The following is a 26191-nucleotide window of genomic DNA, read 5'->3' on the forward strand; positions in this document are numbered from 1 at the left end:
ACAGTGGTTACAGCCTTCTCTAGCTTGAAAATTCTTTCTAAAGCCCAACTTTGTAGGATATAGGTAATCTATCATGTTATCATTGTATACATCACTTTCTTCACCATGAAGTCATCATTTCCAAAGCTTGAAAGTTCTTGTGTTTCAGGTTGGCTTTCTTTAATGTCCTTAGCTCATGCTCTGTAAATTTCTTTGTTCACTATTTTCTCCCTTGCAGATGGCAGTTGGTTCCTCCCTAATTTTCACTATGAAACTTTTCTGTATTGTGATTTTCTTTGTTTTTTTCCTACTGTCTGTGTTAGGATATGCAAAACAAGTATTATATCACATTGCATTCTTACCAAATACTCCACTATGCTTCCTTGGCATTCAGGGATGGAGTTAAATCACTGTATGTCTGTATGTATATATAATTATTAAATACTGCTTTCCCAGGTGTTGGTTGCTGCTCAGAAACCAGTTGAAAGTACAGATTTGTAAGATGAAGGGGAAAAAAAAAAAAAGGGAGTTTTCTGAGCCAAATCAAGGTTATTACTTTGTTCTAAAGATTAATGGGACAAAAAGAGCTTCATAATCAAAAAGAATAGACTGAATGATGAGTTTAAAAAGAAATAAGAAGTTGAGATTGCCCAAAGTATTTCTTTTCAAGAAGTTATGGGTTTTGCTTTTTTCTCTAAAGTTGTTTTGGTAAGTTGATCAGGCTTTATTAAGTAAGATATCCACATTTAGAAATACCAAACCAGGAAAATAAAGATATATTCTTAATTAAAATATGGTTCCCCAGATTATTTTCAGTTGCATGCCAATATAATGGACATTAAGCAAAATAAATTTACTAATTTTCATCTTTTGAGACTGTTGAATATCTGTTCATCTCCTACATAGTTGAAAATAAAATAATTGAGATTTTTCCTGTTTCAGAATTATAATATTGGACTTGGCAATATGCAGATGGATAATTACACTGGAGATGTTAAATAGGTTTTAGAGACAAAATTGTAAATAATACAATACAGAAGAATGATGGACTTATTAGCATATCATTAAATTGCTTTTTCCCTGAGAGGCAAGCATATTTTTCATAGCTTACAAAAAGTGTCTTGCCCAGCAGTAACACATGTGCTTAACATTTGCAAAACCCACAATATTTGACAATGGCATTAAGTTTATATTGCATAGGAAATTATGACAATACAGTTACAAATATCAGTAAGTTTATCACTTGATAACGAGATCATATGTATGAAAAACAATCTTTTCTGAGTTAAGCATTTTGCAGACCTTTTTTTTCAACTTCCATTAGTTCTATCACTCATGCTGAGAATTTACAGGGCTGCAACATACCAAGAGAAAGATTTGTTAAAAGGTTCTTTCACTAATGTAATTTAAACCATTCCACTCATTTTTATTAGTCTAATTTTTTTAGAAAAGATTTTGTACTCAATGAAAAGTAGAATCATGTGGGATATGGTGTGTTTTTTCAGAGCTATGGGTATCTGCCAGAAAAGATATCTTTCTCAAGGAAAATGAACTTAGTCCAGAAACTCACAAAATGCACAAACAAACCCTGGATGACTGTGGATTTCAGGTGAATGATGGATAATGTACAGTCATAATTCTGTGCAGTTTAGTACCAGGGGGGCAGTGAGTTACAGGAAGGTTCCTCTGGTTTAATGGAACTGCTGCATATGGGAGTGCAAGAGAGAGCACAGCACCACGGGTCCTACCCAGGACTGAAATGGCCGGCAAAACAGTTTGCTTAGGCAGAGGTGGAATTTATCAATGGGCCTTTAGGGCACTGACCTGACTCTTCCTTAATCCAGCCATGCCTGAAGTTATTCATGCCCAGACTTTGTTTAATGATTAATTCTGTAGGAGATTTTGTTGCAGTCACAAGGCCTTTTGTAAGTCACAGCCCCAGACAGGACCCTATGGCTCTGGGAAATAATTTCAAAGATGTTCCACATCGCAGTGCCCAAGAGGAAGAATATAGAAAATGGCAGACTAGATCTGCCTGTGTGACTTTGGGTTCAAAAATCCAGCTTCATACTCCATTGGAGTGGAAACAAGATCCATTAAATGTTTGCATAGGCAGGAATTCTCATAAACTTAATGAGGGAAGTAGTGAGATGACTAGGGCACACAGAAGACTGGTTTTAGTCCTTTCTCTGCCTTCTGTGTGACAGAAATTTTCATTTAAGGTTCCTTCTGCCCTATATTTCTGTTCAGTGCCTAAATAGGTGGATGACACTGGAAGGACAGCCACTCCTCCCTTGCAAAAACTTTTTCAGTGAAGTAGCATACTTAGATTAAATCTCATCAACTGTATTTTAAAAATTCCTTGTTCTAGTTGATGTGCTGCTCCTTTGGGAAGGAATTGGCATTTCTTGTGGCTGAGATGAGAGATCAGTTTAGATCACTTAGGGTTTTCCTGTGGAGATAGGAGACACAGGACACCCCAGTATTGTACCAGCCTTCCAGCTGTCACAGCTGGTTTAGTATGATTTTCTAACCAGAAGGAATTTTTTGACTCTTCCCACATGGACATAAGTATACATTGCTATACATTACTTGAAAAGTACCCAATACAAATGTCTTTACTTGGTGGTAGGGAGAGTTGGGTGGTGTGGTCAGGGTGCCTTTGTGTGTTAAAGCAGATACAGCAAACAGCATGTGACAGGTAATAGTCACATTGCCCAACTCACTGCAGGAAGATAGTTTGACACTGCTGTGCTGAACACCATAGAAAAAAACCCAGAACAGAAGAGAATGGAGTGGAATACAATGGAGCAGAAGCCAGCGAAGGTTACAGCAACCTCACACTGGTGACTCTGTTGTTGTTGGTCAGTCACAAGAGCAGAGCACTGCAAAGGCAACAGCAGCTCCCTGCATCCCTTTTTCCCTCCTGCCCTACTCCAAGCACACTGTCAACATTATTTCCAAAGACCTAGTTTGTATTCCTAGACTTAATCATTTCATGTCCCCTGGATGCCTCTATTTTTATTGTATAAAAGAAGGGGAGATAATATTGTGTCTCACAGGCATCTTTCTGACTTCATTTCTTTTGATGAAAGGCTATTGATTCAGGTGTGTTTGAGTGAATCTGTGAATACACTGCTTACTCAGGAGTTCTTTAGCATCACTAAAACAAATGTGAAATGCATGATTGTTTTCCTTATGAAAATAACTGCTGAAATAAAAAAAAGTTCTTTTGTTATTTGCACCCCCCCACACACCCCCAAAAAAACCAAACCAAAGCAAAAAAACCCCCGCCAATCAAACAAAAAAAAAACCAGTTTAGTGATAATGCTGTTATCAGGAGTTGTGTGGTAGAACATTTGCCTTGTACCTCCTAGATTCCATTTGTCTGCTGTCAACCTATACCTGCTGTTAAGCATTAGACACTTTAAAAAAGAGAAAAAGATAACACAAATTATTCACCATTAATTCTTTAAAATGAGTCACTATTAAAAGCTTAATTGTTTGCTGAGAGGGTCCAAATTAGTGGACTTTGCAAGATCAAACAAAATTGAAGATATTTGTCCAAATTAAAATGGAAACATGCATCCAGAATATACCAAATGAACATGTATGCTCCTGTAATAATAATTTTATTATCTTCAGCTTCCAGGCCAGACTTTTAATTATGACCCTTTATATCAGTGAAAACCATGTATTCAGGATTAAAAACCTATTTCTTTAACTAGTCTAGTTAAAGACTGTGGTTTGATATATTCTATGCTACAACTTTTATAAAAACCAGAGAACACTTCTAATAACACTTTTCTAATTTCATGGTTCAGTGCACAGTCAGTAAAGATTTAAATAATTCAGAAAGAAAGCCTATTCTGTTTCTTTATTAGAAGTTTGAGTCAGGCAAATTCTTTGACATTTAATAGGTTTTTAACCCTTTTAATAACTTCTTATAATGAAATTTATTGGAAGTTGTTTTAAATAAAGGGTTATTATATTAGAGTGAATAGCACTCAGTAGTTTTTTATGATGAGTTTTGAGATCTTGGCCCTGTGTGACTCAAAGGATATTAAAACATAAAGTAGAAAAGAATGTTAATAGTCGCCAAATTAACTGTGTACCAAAATATATAGAAACTGTATATGACTGCATTTTTGTCATTATGTGATTGTACTATAAAATTTTGCAGTCAAATTTTGAGTATATAATAGCTTTAAAGGGGCTTAAGATCACTTACAGAACCAGTACTATATAAAACAACCTGAAGTGGTTTAATTTTTAACAGAATGATTTTGAAAAGATTAGTGTAGTAGATTTAAAAGGAGTGGGGGTTTTTATTATTTTTCGTTTAGGGTTCTCTTTACATGTGAGGTTTCTGCTGTTTAATTTTAAGACTGTTTTCCTAATCAACAGAAATTTTGAATGATCCTTTTAAACTTATTCTAAAAATGCAGTGGGCGTAGTAAATAAAGTACTCCTGCATATAGCACTTGAATATTCCCCAGATACCCACTTACTTTAAAACTTAGTCTTTCATTATACAGTTAGCTGATACAGAAGAGAATTGTAAAAATGAGATGATGAAAACACGCCTCCCCTCCCTCTGTTAGGTGGTGTTTTGAATGGTTCTCTGTGGTCATTTTACAGTAACCTTGGCTCTCATAAAAAATCTTTCTTTGCACTTGTTCCCTCATAGTTGACAAAACTTGGTTGCACAAATTATTTCTACTTAAACTTACTGGAAACATAGACCAGATAAATTGTGAATCTTTGGGTTTGATCATTCTGTTTATCACAGGACATACGTACCAAGTACCAGTCTTAGTCATTCTAATCAGTAAACCCAAGCTTCCTGTCAGATTTCAGGCCTCCAGATATTTGGGTCACTTTTTTGTTTTTCTCTGGTGTATAAATAAAGATGTTCAAGTTATCTCAAGTTTTAAGCTCTCTCATGAAAGAGCATCACCATGATGGAAAACAACAGATGAAACTGCATGGTTTGCTTTTGATTCACTTAATCATTAATCTAGGATCATGACCATCAACATACATTGAAAACCCAGGAGGAACCACTGCTTGATCACCTGTATGAACTGTATGAAAGGCGTCTAAAATTGATGTTTCTGTGTTCTTAGACACTCTTTTAGTTTGAACATGGGGTTGTATAGAACTATGGAATATCCTGTGTTGGAAGAGACCCACAAGGATCACTTTGTCCAAGGCTTGATCCTGTGTAGAACATCCCCAATAGTCACATCATTTGCCTGAGAACATTGTCCAAACACTTTTTGAGCTCTGTCAGGCTTGGTGCTGTGACCACATCCCTGGGGAGCCTGTTCATCCTTTGTATGATGAATATTGCTTGCATTTTGTAGCACCAAAAAAAAAAAAAAAAAATTAGGTCTTTGTTGTTTTTCAGTTGTCTTGATCATAAATTGTATCATTTCCCAAGGACAATCCCTTCTCAGTGTGCCTGTTCTCACAAATTTGTATGGCAACTTTGATGTTATCTTTTCTTCTCTCTTGAAACCTTCACTTACAGAATCAAGTGATTATGTAGGAATTAACTTTCTTTCCTCTCGTTTTTAATGAACATCTCTGTGTCACTGGAAAGCATCTTGCAGATGTGCATTGGCTTATGGTAGAAGACAATTAAAATGCCTAAAATAAAAGCAGTAACATTTCTAAGAAAATTTCATGGCTTTTCAGGGAGTTTGCACAACCAGTGCTAATACTGCATTTTAATGTAGTATTATTTGGGAACAGAGAAATGTTCAGATTTAATATGGCACAGGTAGTAGTACAAGTTTCCTGGGAATATAAATGAGAATACTGCTATTAACAGAGACCCCTTCTGCCTACCAAAGCATATCCAAGACACCTACGTAATGACCCAGGTGGGTCACGCCAGTGAAGAAAGAAGCACACTTGTGGGTATCTTCATAGCTAAAACTTAAGGTGCCCTGGGATTTTCTCCCAGTTTTGTATTGTTTTTTAATTAATTGATTGAACAATAGCTTTGTATAGTCTGTAAAATTGTTACTCTCTGATTTAGCTTGACCCCTCCGACAAGAAAGAAAGAACTGTCAGCCCTTTCTGCAGTGTCCATCAAAAATATTCACAAGAGCATTCAACTTGTAGAAAACTATGCAAAAATCATTGCAAGGCCTGATGATGGTAACAGTAATAGTGTCTGCCGTGCCTTGATATGTATTTTCTCAGACTAGTGAGATATGTGAACTTTACTTGTTTCAATGAGTAAGCTCTGTGTATTTCTCCTTATGCTTTAATGTTTTCATCTGCAGTGAATTATCCCTAGTGTTTCTTGCATGTACTTGGACCTGTTGTATTTACTTTGATCTGTTAAGGCAACCTGTCATCCTTCTTTCATTTAGTGATAACATTTATTATACATTAATCTAAATAGGGAGGGACAATTGGGACTTCTACAGCTTTTCAGAGAGATGTTGCCTCACGGTTATTAATTATATCTAGAAAAATAACGTGAATTATTTTGCTAACAGCACATTCCCTTTGAAACTTCCTGTCTAATGCTTCTCAGAAAAAATATTATTTGCTTCTTTAAGCTACATTCTGGGACATTACTTAGAGTCCTGCAATTTGACTCGCTCTGTATCTTGCATGGGTTAACCAGCTTGTATCAAAAAGGCTGATAATTCAGTTTGGGGTTTTTTATTGCTATGTGCTGTGTTCTGTGAGAGATGAAGGATTCTGTCTGAATGCTGTGTCAGATGAAAATATCTGTGTTTTGTGGGCTTTGGAGCACAATATTTCAAGAAATATGAGGGTTATTGGATATATGTCCAGAGGACAGCAGAAAGAATGATCAGAGGTGTAGAGAACGCAGTATATGAACAAAGTCTTTCAATCTTCAGGTTTAGTTGCTTAGTCTAAAGAAGAAAAAAACTGAAGGAAATTCATAATAGCCTTCTATTGTGTACAACTTTTCTGTAAAGAAGGAGAAAAACATTCCTCATGTCCACTGGGAGCAAAGCAAAAAGTAGTAGGTTTAAATTACAACAAAGGAGATTTAGGTGAGACATTATGGAAAAAAGCCCTTTCCACTGTAAGGATAGTTAAGCACAAGAATTGCCTAGGGAGGTTATGAAGAGGTTAGACAAACATATGTCAGAAATGATTTAGGTATAGCTAATCCTGCTGTGAGATAATGTTGGACTAAATAACCTTTTGAGGTCCCTTCTAGCACTATTTTCTGTGATTCTGTGATCAGGATACTGTACTCACATTGTCCTGCAGTGAGATGTTTCTTTACGGGGATGAAATCACTGTGTTCTGCACTGTATTCTTTGCTTTGTTTTTACTCTAAGCTGACGGGATAAACGATAGTATAATGTTTAAAGCTCTTTAGCCTTATTCTTAGTACCTCAGGAGCTTTGACCAGGGCATTAGGAGCTCATCTTCAACCAGACAGCCCTGTTCTGGTTTTGCACTACCCATGTGTTAATAAGGAGCTGTGGTACACACCTTAGATCTAGGGACTTGTACTGTCTTTTAACTTGCAGTCAAACACTTGTGTGGCTGAATGCTCAGTTTCCGCTTATAAGCAAAATGCAAACAGAAAAGAAAAAAAATAGCCACGAAAAGAAATGAATCATAGCTTCCCCATTAGTAAAACCAAAATAAAACCAGGCATGTTCTAAATCTGAATGTAACTCAAGTTGTGAAACATCCTGGAACTGACAGATGGAGAATGATATTAAAGTGCCAGATATTATCATTATTACCTCATCACAGAGACCGTTGAAGACGTCAGTTTAAGACTGTCCTTATCCTCTGTAACACTCAAAACTCTTTAACTTTGTTCTTCCATTTGGCATTCTGCCATCTGTCAGGATTTCTGTTCGGCTTTGCATTCGGCAGGAGTGGGTTTGCAGTATTGCCTCTGCATACTGAATATGGTTCCAGCACAGCTACACAGCGGTGGGCTTTGTAAAACTCCATCTGGAGGAACCAGGAATATGAGGTTTCAGATTTTGAAGTAGTTTAGAAGAAATTGGTCATACATTTTGGCAGAGAGTGTGTCTGATTAGTGTTACTATTCTGCACAGATGAGGTTGTCACAGCATCTGTGACAGGGAAATACCATTATGCCACAGCAGTGACCCGAGTGTGCAGTTTTCATGGCTGAGTGTTCGCTTGAACCTACAGAGGAGATGGGACAGTTCTTGGTTTTGTTGATCCTTTAAGAACGTGAAAGCTCGTGTTTTCCACAGTGTGATCTCCCAGCTTTTTTTGCATTTATGTGAATAGCTGCCCATACTTACTCAAGAAATGAGCAGTTTCCATTTTCTTAGACAATCACACTTTTTCACCAGGTAGGAGCAGGATGGAAGAAGGCAGGCTCTGCAGGGCATGGTAAAGAGGTGAGACAGAAGCCTCATTTGCAGATGTGAATCATGAGTGCCACAGCTCTGTGCGATGGACTTAGACTGGCTTGTTCTCTGCAGGCAGGTCCCGTAGGTAAGGGTTTCTGGCTTAGCATCTGAAAGAGAAAATTTACTGTTAAACAAGCTTATTTGCTGCTTACACCTGGTTTTCCGGAGGTAGCCTGGTATTCATGTGATTTAAAAATTCAGGAGAGAAGTTGAATTCCTGTGAAAAGAAAAATACTGGGGTTTTTTTACTCCACCACCTCATTTACAGTCCTCAGAATTTCCCTAGTGAAGGGTTCTCTTGCAAATATATATACACATGTATTTTGTATGGGGATACATTCAGTACTGTTCAGTTGTTGTTGTATTATCTGAAAACACAGCCTATGTTCAGTACTGGAGCTAAAATTATATCACAGACTATTTAAAAATACATGTTTTTTAAAGAAGACAAACACAGAATGTTCTGTATTAACTATCTGATATTTGAAGCTCTTAAAGGAGAGATCTTTTTGAATAATAGCAGAATCAGACAATCACAGAATGGGTCAGGTTGGAAGGGACCACAGTGGGTCATCTGGTCCAGGCTTCCTGCTAAGGCAGGGTCACCTCAGAGCACATGGCACAGGATTCCATCCAGATGGTTCTTGAATATTCCCAGTGAGCGAGACTCCACAACCTTCTGGGCAATCTGTTCCAGTGCACAGTCACCCACTCATTCACACAATAAAGAAGTTCTTCCACATTTTCAGGTAGAACTTCCTGTGCATCAGTTAAAGCAATTGTATCATATTTTATTTGAGGGAAAGTAATCAAAATGGTAGCCCTTGCTCTGCTTTTAGAGATAGAGAATTTTGAAGTTCATTCAAACTAAGAGTTTCATATAGTGGTTGTTACATTTCTAGAGTTCATAAAATCATTAGGATGCCTACCCTTCCTAAAAAGCAGTCAAGATTTCCAGCCTTTCATGGAAGGGTTTGCTCTGCACCACAAGATGCCCCATGAAAACCCAAGGGCTCAGCCCCTGCAGGGTGAAGGGTGCCTGGGGAGGGCGCACTGAGTGCTGCAGACAGAGTGAAGGGAGGGCTTTGGGGAGGGTTTTGCCTCCCTGTGCCCAGCACATGAGGCACTGTGTGGGTTCCCGTCCCCTTACTGTTTGCCCCATGCTGGCCAAGAGGATCTGGAAACCCCCCAGTGCTGCTCCACTTTCCCCAGCTGCCGCCCAGCTCAAGAGCTGGATCCAGAGCAAGGCATCTGAGCAGCAGTTACAGCTTCATGGGCACAACTGTCTTGATACAGTTGTCTGCTAGAGGCAGAGATAATGATAGCTTTTAAGGCTAATATGCTTGGCAAGGAGGAAGCTGATACTGGAGGGAAGGGACCAAGAAATCAGTAGTAATTTAAAAATATAAATGTCTACCAGGATTCAAATTTCAGCCTTCAATTGATTTCATCCACTGTGCTCTCTGTGCTCGTCTCCTCTGGTGCTTTAGTAGTCATTAAATGAAGTTGGAAAACAAATTTGTATCGATAACTCTTTTTTACCAAAAGCTATTAATTTCTAAAATAACATAAATACAGGTATAATTGTGATGTCACATTGTCAGAAGCCAATTCAAATGCTTTTCAGAGACACGAGTACATGTAAAGTGGTAAGTATGCCATAATTAATGGTATTATTAGTTTGATTTACTGTCAACCAGTCACCTTTACGAAAATCAATCCCCAAGCTCATAAAATAAAATAAAATAAAATAAAATATCTCCCTAAAATTAATACTGTTTTACACTGTCAATAATAAGAGAAAAGATGAAGTTACAGGTTTATCTTTACTTTTTCCTGTGTATTACTGGTTGAAAAGTATCTTACAGATTGCTGTGATATGTGGGAGTGTGTATATGAGAGAGATAGGTTATAGAAGTCATGAGCTAGAAAAAGATTTTAAAAAATAAGATCTGAGTGATCTTTAGACAATTCAGATGACATGTCTAACAAAGACTGTCGCTAGAATAAATGGGACTATGTTAATATATTGAACCACTAACACGTGTCCTTATCATAATGGAACTTACACAATGGTATCTCCTGTCAGATTCTACTTTATACATACATACATGTTTGTCTGATGCACAGAAAGACAACCGTATCTATTTCATTTCAGCTCTGAATTGATACTTCCATTTTAAATCATCCACAGAACATCTTAGCTTAAATCTGAGCTTCTCTCTGATACTCTCTGCTATTTGTCGTGTTTCTGTATGAGTATACTGAAAAGAGGTTACAGGCAATCTTCTGAGGTCTGTGTGTATGGTGCATTTGACCTCTAGACAAGAAAGGAGTTTCATCCTCCAGTGCTTTTAATTCTTATCCTTGCAGAGACTGAATCTGTTTCTTGCATTCAAATAGTATGTCTCGTTAATGCTAAGAAGCAGTGACCCACATAGCACAATGGATGCAATTGTCAATCCTGCGATTTTTGAGCTTTCCATTCATATATGTCTTAGCAGCAAATCAACTCAGAAATCATTTAATCAGTCTATCAATACATCCTTCTTGTCAATGATTTGAATCCTGAAAAGTCCAGTTTCTCATTGGGCATCACCAGGTAAAATAGATTTGGACCTAATTCTAGATATTCAGACTTTGGAAATTCCCAGCAGCTCCCAAATCACAACTCAAACCCACCAAAATCCCTAAGTTAAAGAAGCAGGATCTGGAAATTATCTTGAATTTTGAGGATGTTTGTGTTCTGGTCTAGGTCTGAGCTTCAGAGTGCAAAGCTGTCCCTGTTTGTTAGCATTTCAGAAATACTCTACACACAGTTAAAAAAAGCAGTGCCCTTTTGTTCCCCCATGAAAAAAAAGGGCTTTCATTGCTTTATTTTTGTTATTTCCAAGGGCTGAGGCTAGAGCCTGAATTCTTGATAACAGCCAGTGTTATGCAAATGTCAATCATATCCTTACTATGTTTATTTTCAGTATTTACATGTTTATTTGAGTACTTACCATTTTCTTTAAGCCTTACATAGCCAATCAGGCCAACTGAGGTCTAAAGGAACAGAACACTTTATTAGTGATATGCTTAATACAGTTTTTTTCCTCTTGTAGATGCAAGATTTACGGAATACAGAAGGAGCCCAGTATAGTTCCCATCCTCAGATGGCAACCATGAGGCCAAGGGTTCAACCTGCAGATATTAGGCAGCCAGGAATGATGCAGCATGGGCAGCTGACTACTATTAACCAGTCCCAGCTCAGTGCACAGCTTGGTTTGAATATGGGTGGAAACAGTGTTCCTCACAACTCGCCCTCTCCACCTGGAAGCAAATCTGCAACTCCTTCACCATCCAGTTCAGTCCATGAAGATGAAGGAGAAGATAGCTCTAAGGTAGGCTTAGATGCTAGGATTACTATGTAAATGGTGGATATTTTTAGGACCTGCTAAATTAATGGTATGGCCACAGTTATTAAGGTGATACTTTATACATGATTGGTGGTTCACTGAAGTGAATAAAGGGTTATGAATACAGAACTTACAATATCCAGACAATTCTTCAGGCAGCTTGAGTAAATTACATCATTCCTCTTTGTGATAGCAAACTGGAATACTGTTAAACACTGAAAGGATAGTCGTTCCTTTAGGATTTAATATAAGGGGTTGAGTTTTCTCACTTGCATAGCAGGGATGTTTGTTCCCAGTTAAAGATCAAGTTACTGCTATAAAAAGTATGAACAGTCTGTGCAATATGCTAGTCTTTGCTACTTGGTCACAGGATGAATAAACAGAACATCATAGCAACCAGAACAGAAAGATCCTATGAACTTTAAAAACCTTACCTTGAAAATCTGGAAGACCCTGTATGCATTTTTACTTTTGAGAGGTGCTGACACTTCATCATGATATGTTTAAGCTTCATTTTCATGTCAGTGCAGGAATGAAGTGATAGGAGTAATTTACATAATAAATTTCTTTAAAGGATAAATGCCAATCTGTATAGCAGGTTTTGCATGCAAAAATCTCCAAAATCTCCCCCAAATCCTGAAAACCTCACAGAAATACACAAGTCTATTATCTTAATTTTGCAGACAGAAAAACTGAGACACAGGAAGATTGGAATTTTGCACTAAGTCATCCCTTAAACCAGGAATATAGCATGTCAAAACTGAGAACCCCCTTAGCCTTGTTTTGTGGTCACTAGAAAATAGCAGTCCAGTTTAGAGCACTCCTGCAGTGCAGGGTGTGCCACATGCAGTGCAGTGTGTACCACAGCCATGTCTGGTGGGGAAAAGTTGCAGACTTGCAGGGAATGTGAAGAAAACATATTGTGAGTCACTGAGGAGGTATAATCCAGTCAAGAAATGTAAGTCTGATTTGTTTTAACATTATATTGTTTTTCATGCCTCAAGCTATAAAATAATCATGTAATTGGAGACATATGTTTTACTACATTTTGAATAAATTCTGATTCCAAAGTTTTATTTCAGGACTTTGCCCTGATTTCACAAACTTTAGGTTTTAAAAATTACTGAATAATTCATACATTTTAAATGAACACTTCCTTACTGCGGGAGACTTTAGAATACAGCTATGTAAAAATAATTCCAGGCAGCCTTTACTTTTTTCAGAATAATTTATTTGCTACTCCTGTTGCATTGTTAATATTTTTACATTGCTGGGAGTGAGAAAGATGCTCTAAACTTCTGGAGAAAATATCCCTTCAAATAATTAGGATTTCCTTTCTACTTCTATCAAGTATTTCACTTATTTAACCTGTATCTTTAATGTAATTTTTCACTGTAACACTTTGTGCTGGCAGAAGTGTAGGGTTGTGGTTTCAAGCAAGCAGTACTTATCTGAAGCTAATGTTTTTAACAGAGAAATACAAAGAACTGCAGACTAAGTAAAACTTAGTCCTTTCTTTGTGAAAGCCAGTTTATATAGTGTTCAACTTTTAATAAGGATGTTATTTTGGAAAACTGTCATTAAAATTCTCTCATGCTCAGTCTAAGCAGAAAAAGATGACAAATAGCACAATGCATGACACAAAATTAAATCCAGTGTGCTAAAGTAGATACATTGCCTTAAAATTATATTTATAATTTCATTACTAAGAGAAGAGTTTTAAAGGATATTACATTTGGCTAATATTGACAGAGGGCTTAAATTCTTCTCCATCTAGTGTGGTTTAAACAGCAAGCTTGGTGGGGAGCAGATAATGCCATACAAGTTTTCTGTGGGATTTCTTAGGGCTTCATGAAAACACCTGAGGCTGGCCACCAATGGACACAGGCAGTGGGATGGCATGCCTGATCCCATGCAATGGTTCTTCTGTAGTTCCCTCTGTAAAAGACAAGAGGGTTTGGATAATCAGCCTAAGGGGTTAAGTATATTGTTGTACTTCAAGATTTAAAGCTCTGCACTGTGGATCTTTGTGTCATGTTGCTCTTCTTGGAAGCTGCCAGTGAGTGGATGAGAATACTCAAACCAGTTTCCTATGGAGACCTTTCTCCCCAGATACACCAGTATTACATTTTATCAGAGTTGCTTTGGAGAAGCCTGTGAAAGTTCTCCCTCTAGAAATCTTCTTCCCAATGAAAGAAGGCACTTGTTGGGGACAGGAGCAGATAGACCAACTGATCTGTCTCTTGTGAGAACATCAATCTTTTAACTGAATATAACTTTGCAAAATTTGGATTTTTCTCTTTGATTTATAAACTATCATGCAGATGTGTGGCATTAATTAATAGATCAGGGCCAGAGCTCATTAGCCAGTCCTTTGGTAGGAGTGCACATGGGGTCACTGTTGGAGTTTACTTCATGGAGTCAGAGATGTTCCTGCCATGAGCACTGCGAAAAAAAGCAACTGTCCCTGAACTCACCATGTCATTAATAGCAATAGTGACATTCTGCCCGTTTAACCAGCAGGACAAGATATTTGCCTGTGTACCCACATTGATCAAAAAGACAAAGTACATTTCCAAATGGAAAATCACCTCAGTGTCCTCCCTCAGTTTATACCAGCAGAAATATGTGAAAGAGAAGCCACTAGTCTTTTCATGGCATATTTGGTAAAGAAGTCCCTAAAAACTCTACCTATTTCTATTTAGAGAAAAAATATAGAAGCCCCAATGTCCTGTCCATATTTACATGGATTTATAGAAAGAGCATGATGGAAGGTATAAAAAAATGCATACTTTATGTGTACATTTGGACTAAAAGTGTAATTGTTGCCCTATGAGCCACTGATTTCCATGCTTGAAGGAAATGACCGTTTCAACTCAATATATATATTCCAAATTCCAGTACTGAGCTTTACAAACTGATGTAATTGTTCATGTACTGAGCTTCTCAGATGCTCATTCTATGATAAATATTCAAATTGATGTAAGCCTTATCCAACATGTACAGGACTAATGGCAGCAGCTGCTAAATATTATTTGGCAGTACTCATTCTCATAAAGACTCTTTCATGTAGGCAGTTCAGACTTCAACTGTCCTATATTTCGTTACTCAAAGAAAGAGAAAGGAGCTGCATTATAGAGGGCTCAGTTTCCCTTCATGCTATTGCTCTAAAAGCAGGACAGCTGAGGTTGCTTGACCATAAGATCAGTGACAACTGTAGCATAATTATATGGTTGGATATACATTTAGAGAGCTGCTAAGACCATGGAACTTTGAAATGTAGCCTCAGACTAAGAGTATTGTCTCTGCAAGGGGTGCACATCACTGAGGCTCCTTAATTCTTCTCAATCTCGTATGTGGGGCTATCGTTAGAGGAAGAAGAAAAAAAGAGAACTTAAAAATCAGTAGTTGTAAGTAACTATAAAAACATTCTAAACAAAGTGGCCACTTAGCACATGTCTTATTCTGACCACCTCAACACTGAAATATTACATTTATGTAATTCTTGCCATAATTCACACTGCTGGATCATTAAACATGTACTTCGTTATTGCCAAGCATAACTGTGAGCTGCTGGAAGCATTACTGGTTTGTAAATAAGTATTTCTTCATAGATGGATACCAGGGTTTTCTGCCATGTTCATTTGCATATCACTTATGAGAGAAATTCAAATAATGTATTTTAGAGGGAAGATAGCAAGAGGACTGCAAGTAGCAAGAATTAAATAACAGAAACACAATTACTAAAGAACTGCTGCAGCATATTCTCCTTATGTGGCAGAGGTTTTACAATATTTACTTTATATGATAGGAGTTATAAGTGGAATTCTGTGTTGTCTGTTCAGCCTATTATGCAGATGGTGCTTGATTAAAATCTATTTTAAACTACAGCGATTACTGCAAGATAGTGTGCATAAAACAGCTCTCCTAGCTCCATTAAAGGCTTTGGTACTATTGCAGTTTATTTTAAATATGCTTATAGACATTTTCCAGGTTCTCAAGGGACATTTAGATATCAACGATGTGCCTTACTTGATAGTTTTAAATCCTACACTAGATATTCTTGTGATCTATTATGTGTGCAACATGGTTAATGTACACTTTTTTAAAGTGAAAGATTATTGCTTTCTTGTGATAAATAAGTTAAATACATCACCATAATTAAGCAATAAGCCATGACAGGAGGTGGATTACCATGAGCTAACTACACCTCCAGGGATTTTGAGGCACAAGTCTATGCCTAGCAGAATATATATGCTTTTTATTTTATTTTCCATCTGTCTTTGCTTTGGTGGTTAGAAGTGGAGTCTATGAAGCTGATAGACTGATGGGAGCATAAGGTAGGCCATCATCTCAGCCATTCGCAAGGTTATTAGTACTGGAATTCTGGTATTCTTTTTATTTCGTTATTTTCATATAAGACAAACAGAATTTCCCCTGTGAATACTCTGTTTTTATCAGGGGGTTTTTGAAGTCTCTTGATAATTAAGGTTGGAGAATAAGCTTTTAGAGCTGTTACAGAACAGCTTACCAGAAGGCACTTACACAAGTTTTTGTAGTATATCACCTAGTTTAAGGGTTGTTGAAGTAATGTGGTATCCTAACCTACAGATAAATTTTAAATCTCATTGGTTCAAAAACAAACTGAAAGGAGAAAAGTGTTAGGAAATCACATGGGTAAAATTTTAACTATAGAGCTAATTACTTCCTAGTCTTCTTGCCCATGGAGTTTGCACTGGACTTCTGAAAAGTTTAGACTAATGTTCTCAAATTAGAGCCCTAGTTAATTATACTTTGATTGCTGGTTTTGTGTACCCTGCAGAATTAAAAAATAGCAAGAGACAAAAGCTGGATAACTTAATAAAGGGTAGCACAATTTTGGTTTTCCATGTTTTCCAAATGCTGACAATAGGCTGCATGTCTGTTGAATTTTTATTAAAGTTGTAACTATTGTAACATAATTCTCAGAAAACAAGCAACTTCATTTTCAAGTTGTGGTCATCACTTTGTTTCTGTTTTTAGTAAGCCGCAGAGATTCAGATAGTTCATTGTACTCACTTGGGTCCTGTCGACATCACATAGGGAGACATATAGGAAAATTAAAGTTATTTTTCTCAAAACGAGGATTTCCAGCCATTTTCCTCATGCAATTCCAATGATTTGAACACCTGTATCCTCCTGTGCCACTTGATATGCATTATTAAAAAATAATAATAGAAGGAAGTGAAAAAAGTCATGCCTAGTAGATCCTTAGCCTAGAGCATACCATTTGTGCTCTTGATCTTCTCTTCTCTTGAAAATGCTTATGATGCACAGTGCTTTGGTCATGCCGACAAAAGAAAAAAGCCTTTGAACCCACTTGTAAGATCACACACCATTTCTACAGTTACAGTAAAGTATGTGATCATATCAAGAAAAGCTACTTAGCCATGGAGCTCCAATGTGTTGAAGAATCAGGTTATTGTCCCTTTATGTGCTTGTAAGTCATTGAATCCTAGAAACATTTAGGTTGGAAAAGACTTTCAAGATCATCGAGTCTAATTGTTAACTTCACATTTCCAAGCTCGGCACTAAGCCATGTGCCCAGGAGCCACATCTACGCATCTTTTAAATGTCTCCAGGGAGAGTGACTCCACCACTTCCCTGGACAGCCTGTTCCAATGCTTGACAATCTTTTTGGTGAAGAATTTTTTCCTAATATCCAGTCTAAACTTCCCCAGGGGCAACTTGAGGCCATTTCTTCTCATTCTATGGCTTCTAACTTGAGTCAAGAGACCAACACTCACCTTGATACAACCTTTCAAGCAGTTGTAGAGAGTGATAAGGTCTCTCCTGAGCCTTCTTTACTCCAGGCTAACAACCCGTTTCCTCAGCTGCTCCTCACAAGACTTGAGCTCCAGACTCTTCACCCAGCTTCACTAGGAAAATAGGGTGCTTTGGTGCTTGCACAAATGCTCATGCGCAGGGCTTTTTTCAGGTGGAGCATAAATAAGGCACATGAGCTTTCCTCCATCCACCATTCCTCTTTCACTTCTTTCCTCAAACCATTTGCTTTTACATGAGCAGATATAAAAACTACTCAGCTAAATCCAGATAGGTCAAAACTGATCCTTTAAAGGCCTCTAAACTATCTATACTGGTAAAGGTGTGTTTCTTCAGACTTTAATTAGAAGGTGTGTAGGCAAATGTCTGTAACTTGAATTGCTTGGTTCACAACCAGATTTTCTTCAAAGTCCCTGGAAGATGTACCACCAGCTGTAGAAGAAATTGATTTGAACAGCTGTCTGGGGTCATTCTGGGGAAGAACGAGAATAAGTAAAAGGTAGAAATGACAGTGTTCCTGCTGTCTGCAGGTGATTCATGTTGCTGAACTGATACTCAGGCTATAGAGAAACTAATTTCATTTGAATTTTCTCATTATTTTCTTGTTATAGCCACTAGCAATAAAACTTAGAAAAGGTGAAAAGATGACTAGAGATTATAGCGATTATATGAAAGCGAAATATAAAGTATTTAAGGGAAAAAATAGCATTATCTGAAATACTTACAGCAAATTTTATGCCTGTGACTAATGCAGATAGTGTCAACATTTAGATTATCAAAGTGAACAACAAAAGTTCCATTTCTGCATGCAAAATCCAAAGTTTTTGCGTCACAGAGGCTGTAACAGTGGTTGGAGTGAATTAAACTGGCTTTTTTATAGTGCTTTCCTAATTTTATGTTACAGGTCAACGGTGGTGAGAAGAGACCTGCTTCAGATATAGGAAAGAAACCCAAAACTCCCAAAAAGAAGAAGAAGAAGGACCCAAATGAGCCACAGAAGCCTGTGTCTGCCTATGCATTATTCTTCCGAGACACTCAAGCAGCCATCAAGGGCCAAAACCCCAATGCTACTTTTGGTGAAGTCTCTAAAATTGTAGCTTCAATGTGGGACGGCTTAGGAGAAGAACAAAAGCAGGTACAATATGTGCTGTAGCTCAGAGGCTTTGTTTCAGGAAAGTGTTATCAGGGTCATCTGAGCACTGTAGGCAGCTTCTTTTGTTAGCCAGGATGAAACTTGAATGTGTGCTATCTCAGGGACATGATTTAGAGACTGAGATAAGGAGAGTATAGTTTTATTTTGTCTGTATGAAACCACTAAAAGAGTTTACCTTGTTTTGGGATGTGGCACAAGTTTTAGGATTATATTTAGAAATGTTTGATGCTGAAATCTGTGGGCCTAGGATTTTACTATGTCATTGCCCTGTGTGTGAAACTGCCATGTAAGAAGACCTTGCTGCCAAATCTGTGCAGTGGGAGCTGGTTGAGCTCCCACTTGCAGATGTTTCCCTTCCCCATGATCCCATGATGCCAGAAATGGAGCTGGGCTCACATTTGTTCCCAAACCACCTGACTTTTATGAAAGAAGTTAATGATGTGTTGACCCAAAGAGACCTAGGGTGGATGCTGGCAATGGACAGCCTCTAGATATGTGTGGGCTGTGGAAATCACTTCCCAAGGTTACTTCTGCCATCCTTGGAAAGCCTTGGTTCTGCAATGAGGCCAGAAGAACTGGACCTGAAACGTTGCAGAAATCTTTCCAAGTCAGTTGAAGCTGTGTAAAAGTGGGCAACTCTGGAAGGTCATCACATTTAAGTGGTGAGAGCAGGCTATTACCAGTGAGCCTCACTGTAGCATACCGTTGCTCTTCTGTTCTTATTGGTTGCATTTTTACTAACTGCCAACAGAATGCATTGGATTGATAAAGGAATGGGAACTTTGAGAAAGCAACAGATCTGGAAGGAGAGAATGTGCTGGGTGAGAGTTTTATTGGCTACAGGAGACCTGGATTGGGGCTGATGTTAGCACAGAGAGTGGAAAGGTACTGGGAATGAACTCAATCTCATTCATTCATACACTCTTATTACAAAATTACAGTTTAAAAGCTAGGGATTACCAAAAACTTTTAAATGATTTCTTGGTATGTAAAATTATTTGGGCTTGGGGAAAAAAAATAGAAAAGAAGGGCTACTTTTCTAATTACTGGGTGGTGTAGGTACATCTAGATCCTTGTTAAAGATACCAGTGTAAAAAGAATCAAGATTTGGCACTCACTGATTAACTTAAAAAAAAAAAAAAAAAAGCTTTTGTTATCTAGTGTCCACCAATGAATAAGGCCGGCGTTTGGAAGTTTTAGCTGGAGGAAAGGTAACTTTCTGAACAAAGGCATCAGAAAAGTCACTTGGACTGGCACATTAGAGTTATTTTCTTGTGTTGTATCTTCTTTTTCCCTTTTTTAATATGTCCAGCAAAGGCTAACGTAAAAGACTGTAAAATGCACATTTCCTTTAAGCTTATAATGTGAGTACTACCACCAAAATATTACAGCCCTTCCATCAAAATGTGTAAGAAAAGTGCATGAAACCCTATATTTCCAGCTCTAACTTCAATTTCCTATTCATGGTTGAGAGCAAAATTTGAATGTCCTATGCTGCAAGAACAGAACAAAATTTATTTTCCTTATCTCTGTTGTTGATTGAAGTTGAAACACAGATGAATGATGTGTTATGGAATCCAGATGACACATGCATGTCAAAATGGCTGCAACTATGTTTTTTAAGCCAATTCTTTAAAGAGTTTGGGTTAGCATATCTTTGTTGCTTTTTGGCTCATTTTGCCTATTCCTTATCATCTATTAAGCACATTTTTAAAATTCCAGGCCCAAGCCCTTTCTAACACTGCACAAAAAAACAATAAAAGATAGTCTCTATTTAAAAAAAAAATTGTCAATCCTATTTTCTAGAATAAATTTAAACTCATTTTTTATTCCATTAGGGATCTAATAGTACAAAGTAATGGTTACAAGACATCTTAACTGACTAGACAGTCTGTATTTTAAAGGCCTAATTTTTCAGGTCCAGAGCATTAGTAACTGCTATGAAACCTATGTCTCTGGTAGGAAAATTGGACTCTAAAAATACAAATGATTAATGTAGCATTTGGTATTTGGCATTGAAGAAGCTTCAGAAATTCAAAAATAGTTAAATAAAGAAACAATAATATCATTAGAAGACTACTTTATTGATGAATTATACTTGCTGAAAAGGATTCAATTATCAAAAAGCTTCTGGCTTATGTTTCGAAAGCTAATGCTTATTCTGGAATTTAAATAGAAATATGTTTCCAAATTATGTTTCCTGAATTGGAACTCCTTTTACTATTTAAACAGTAAATATAAATGAATCAGAAAGTAGACCATAATGCAGCTTTTGAGAAAGAATAGCCTCATGTTTTCATGCTAAAATGAAATCTCCTTTGTTCCTATGATCTGAGCCAATTTTTCTGAAATGCACAGAATTCTTCTTGTTTATTCTTGAAGATTGACCGCAGAATAAATAAAAGTATAGAAACTCAGTACAATAATGACCTAAGGGCAGTATATGTACATCCAAGACTTTGCAACGAATTTTTGATAACCTGACATATTAGACTGTAGCTTGAAAAGCTTTGTGCAATAACCACATATGTTTTTCAAACGGTGAAGAACCAGGAAAGTGTTTTTTGAGAAAATAGGATTTGAATGACAAAAAAGGAAATGGTGTTATGAACTAGCTGATGGTGGGTGCCTTACTGAGGTTAGGGGAGGGTTATGCTTAAAATGGATTGCACTCTGATACTCTTTCTATGAGAGTAATGCAATTTATTAGACTAAAACAGATACCAGTATACTTCTCTCTTATTTTATCATATGAAGACATTTGAATTTTTAAATCATATGTTCCCATTAATTTCTGTGTGTAAAAAGCTTATTTGCAAACAATGCTGGTGTGTGCCTGTATTTTGTTTGTCCAAATCTATCTACACAGAGTCTAGAAGTTAAAAGGGAGTTTAGTGGTCATGGTGGACTTTGTCATGGCCTTCTCAAATTCTGGATAGAGTACAATATTATACATGATCGGAAGCAGGCGCTGTGCATTTTCCTTCATTTTTCACTGTAAATGCTTTCTAAAATTGTTCAGATTAATAAATCTGTGAATGGTAGGCAGCTGTAGCAATAGTATGTTGAGGTACATTCTCCTCAATGCTGTAGCCATAGCACTGGGATTTTTTTTTTCAGTGACTTTTTCAGTTCCTCTGCTATGATCACAAACACTGTTTTCTCCTTAGTACTATACTTCTGTGCTTCCCATTTCTGTTGCTTATCTATGTACATCTTTGCCCTTTGCACACTTTTTTACTGCAAAGGGGAGATAAACAGCCCCTAGGAAACAGGGATCAGCGTGCTAAATGGTTGAGTCACTGGCTTTCAGACAGAACACTGGTTTAAACTGGGTAGAAAGGCTATTTAGGTCATTTTCTGTCCTTAGATGAAAAAGGAAAGTAATTTTAAATCAGTACCAGATGTGCATGTACTAAATGAACCTTAAGTTTCTAATTGGAGTCCTAGTAAAGCTGTAATAGATGTGGCGAATTACAAACAAAATGTTCTTGTTTACTTTAGTGTAACTTTAAAACTTCAGCCAAAGACCTTAATAAATGTTCTGTTATTCTAAAAATGGAATTGAATGTCTATTCAACATTCAACAAAATTAATCTCTGGTGTAACTTCAGTGACTTAACTGGAATTCTAGTAGGAATTAATTTGGCCTCCTATGAAGAGCTTAGTGTGCATACTTGTGTGTGTATGTGTTCCTGTGTGTTTGCTTCAACGTTGTGCTGGTCCTACAGCTGGGAGAAGGAGGGATTCACCTCGGGCACCCAAAACTTAACAATCAGAAGAAGCAGGTGAAACGACTGTTTGAGTGCTGTGACAGATGCTTTCTTTCAGGCTGCATAATTCATAGACAGTAATATTAGCTGCAACAGTTCAGCTCAATAGCAACACCTCATTATTTTATCCCTCAGTATTTATTCCTATGGTTGACGCCTCATGAAATTACTGTTAATGTGTTTATATAAGGGCAGATCTGACACAAGTGGGAAGAATTTAATTTCCCACTCATTCTTTCCTGCTGATGTGTCCTCTTCCCCTGGTAGAAGTGGCAAGTGTAAATAGTTAATTTGCTTCAATTATGAGCCTGTCCTGCTAAATTAGAAGCAGCAGGAATATGAAGAGCCAGAATTATACATATGAGGCAGCTGACAAATCCTCCGAGCTCACAAAATCAAATCATTTACTCCTCATTGGTGCTCAAAGACCCAATAGATAAAACCTGCAGTTTATGCTTTAACATCTGATGGAACTTGTATTGTATGTTACCAATACTTATGTAAAACTAAGTCCCTGTGCAGTAGTGTCAATGTTTGTAATGCTTTTACCATTTTCACTCTAACCCACAAGATTTCAGGGGGTTTTATTTTGTCTCTAAAAGTAACCCAGACTGATTTGGGCATGAAAAATAACAAAGTGTGTATTATAAGTTTCTCTTTTGATCACAGGGATGTTTCAGATATAGCAGCACATTATCCACAGCTGGGATGAGCCAGATAGATCAGGAGGGGGTTTACAAGTAATGCTGGCCGACACCTCATATCTCCACAGCTTCTCTCATGGTGTGAGATACCACAAGTCAGATCAAAGTGGATCTAAGATCAGTGTTTCAAGAGGTCATGACTCTGCCCGTTCTCTGGGAACACCCAACCTAGATCCTCCCTCCAAGGGTGCGACGGCGTCCCGTCGCTTGGCATGACAAATAGGATCATCCATCCCATGGCTGAGAGAGCCAGCATGTCCCCACTGCATTGCCATGTATGTGGAGTGCCCAGTGTCAGCAGCCAACTGGCTGCTGAAACAGCTTCAGAAAATATGCAGGCCATGAGGTCAAAGTAGTCAACAGCATTTTTAAGAAGAAATTTTCAATTTATTTTCTTATATATGCTGATATACTCACACAGACATTTGTTTATCTATCTCTTATTCTCCCTTTAAAAACCCTTACTTGCTCCATGCTAATGAAGCAATCTCCAAGGAGTAACTAACACACTTGTAAGAGGATGAGAATGTACTTCCCAGTTCAGTAGATAAACAACCACACAAGGTTTAGCTTTGTTTTATTTTTGTAAATGAGAATAGGAAGAGAGGGCACACCTGTGTGTGCACACTGCCAAAGTAAATTATAGGCAAAATGGATTCTGGAATAGGCACAACAGACAGCAACCTTTCATCTCTTCTCCCAGCTACCTGCATCAGCAATGTTGCTTTCACCAGTGTTGCATCTTAGGTGTGTTTGGGAGATACCCTGTTTTTCTTCATAAATTTCTAAATTGCAGTTGCATCTCTACCCTTTGAAGGACTAGACTGGGATGTCAAGATTTCAAAACAACTGATCCTCATCCTGGTGTATTCTCCTTCTCTCTTCCTCTGGAAGCATCTGGGCTTAATGAGCTGGAACATAAATGGACCAATAATAGACACATACTAAGCACAGATACAACTCATGTCTTCATACCTATATGCGAATTTATACCTTCAGATTTTTCTATAGCCCTGGCTTCTACATGGCCAGTCCTTGAACCCCTTAACTTCTGTTGATGTCAGAGGGGAGAAGTATCAGGCCCTTTGGGGGCACTGAAGTCACAGGGAACATCAGACACCCCCTGCTCAGGGCGGATTTCTAACATCCTTTTGCAGCACACAACAAACACAGCTCCTAGAGAAATATTGCACAAGGCCCCTGAGTTATGAAATGCTGACTTTAAATCCACTCTACCTTCTTATTGTACTTGGAAGCAGCTGGGCCAAAAGGACCCTGGATTTCGAATACTGCTGTAGCAATGTGCATAAATAATAGCCTTAGTTTTCAACTTATTCTTCTTCCCCAGCTTTTAGCCATACATTTGACTTCAATAGGAACATGACTTTTGCATGTCATTTGCATCCAAAAACTGGATTTAGGCCCAATTATTATACCTCCATTCAGGCTCACATCCTTATTTTTTTTCAAAAAAGAGTACCAACAGGTAGAAATAATCACCATACATTTAATGTCACTTGTTCTGTACTCAACTTTCATCCAACATGCTTCTGATAAATTGTACAGTCCTGCTTCTGTAAGCTGAAAGCATCAAGACCGTGAGGTCAGATTTAGGCCTGACACAAATGGCTGCAATTTCCAGTCTTCTCCATAGAGTCTCATTGTTTGTGCTAGAGCTGAATTTGGCCTGTGATCTTTCCCTCACATGCCAGGAAGACAGAATTCTTTCCCTTAAGCCTCTAATATGTCATCAGTATCTTTTCCATGCTCTGCAGTCAAAGAGACTACTGAGCCATATAGCTAGCCCTGGGCCTCTTTGTTACTGTATGTACTTAGATTAAAAATCAAATGGTAACATATTTCAACGTCCATTAAGCAATTCTGAGGATTTTTTTTTTTCTGACTGCTGTGGGAATATCTTTCTCCATATTTCAGATGAGTATGTGCAGCTCTAGGTGCCTTTGCTGGAAAATCAGGAGATTAAAACTAGAGATATGTCTCCCACTTGGAAAAAAATACAAGTTTTCCCTATGAGCTGACATGTTTAGGGCCAGGAATGACAATCTGAATGTGGAATTTAATTCTGGATTGGAGCCTACTGTATTTTATCAGATGACATTCCTGTAACTGTAGTCCGTGAAAATGACACTCCCATGGGATATAACACTGCAGAGACCAAAAATACAAAATCGGTCCTGTTGCTTTTTGATTTACTCTTTTTGCATATACTGTTTTGTGGGGTTTCTGGAACACTTCCACCAAAACAAATGTGGGCACTTTCACATAATTTTAAAAAGAAAAATAAAACTCTCTTGCAAGTCTCAGCTCTAAGGAGATATGCACAAGATAAACAGAAAACTTCCCCTTCTTTGTCATCCTTGTACCATCTTTTTAGGCAAATCCAGGGAAGTAGCATGGTTCATTCCAATTAGCTTTGTCAGCTAGGAGACACAGAGCTTTTGCAGACTTCCAGAATATATATAAAAATATTATATAATATATATACTAATTATATATAATAGTTATAATAATTTATTATATAATATATAATATATACTATATAATATATAATATGTAATAGATAATATATAATATAATATATATTATATATAATATATATAATATATGTAGTATATATAATAATATATAATATCAGTAGTGAACTTCATATTATAGAACACATAGAAATATATGGGACACATAAAGCCTGCCTTAAAGAATTTATGATCCAAAAATACAAGATCTAAACAGCAGCAGTTAAAATACATAAAGTAAAACATGACCAGAATTTGGGAGCATAAGGCAAAAGTGCTTTAGTTCTGTGGTTTTAATTTGGTGGATCTAGTATTTGTGAGTGGTTGTCCTGTAACTTGCCACCCCTCTCTGTCCAAGTGGAATTTTGGTGCATTCAGTTGAGGGATGTGCATCACTGTTGAGAAGAAGAGTTCAG

The 26191-nt window shown here is 37.4% G+C and overlaps 1 protein-coding gene across 3 annotated transcripts in view; it reads left to right on the forward strand.

The window, feature by feature from the left end:
• The window catches only part of TOX (thymocyte selection associated high mobility group box), a 218381-nt gene that overhangs the window by 162100 nt on the left and 30090 nt on the right, over window positions 1–26191 (forward strand). For 2 of the 3 annotated variants that reach the window (XM_066180799.1, XM_066180790.1), the window contains exons 4-5: window positions 11495–11773; window positions 18516–18746. In XM_066180799.1, the coding sequence (XP_066036896.1) occupies window positions 11495–11773; window positions 18516–18746 (510 nt within the window). The remainder of the gene's footprint in view (window positions 1–11494; window positions 11774–18515; window positions 18747–26191) is intronic. The other variant, XM_066180809.1, reaches the window with a different exon arrangement.

This window comes from Chamaea fasciata, unplaced genomic scaffold (genome assembly GCF_029207755.1).
Source record: "Chamaea fasciata isolate MVZ Bird 193981 ecotype frontalis unplaced genomic scaffold, bChaFas1.0.hap1 SCAF_1, whole genome shotgun sequence".
NCBI lineage: Eukaryota > Metazoa > Chordata > Aves > Passeriformes > Sylviidae > Chamaea > Chamaea fasciata.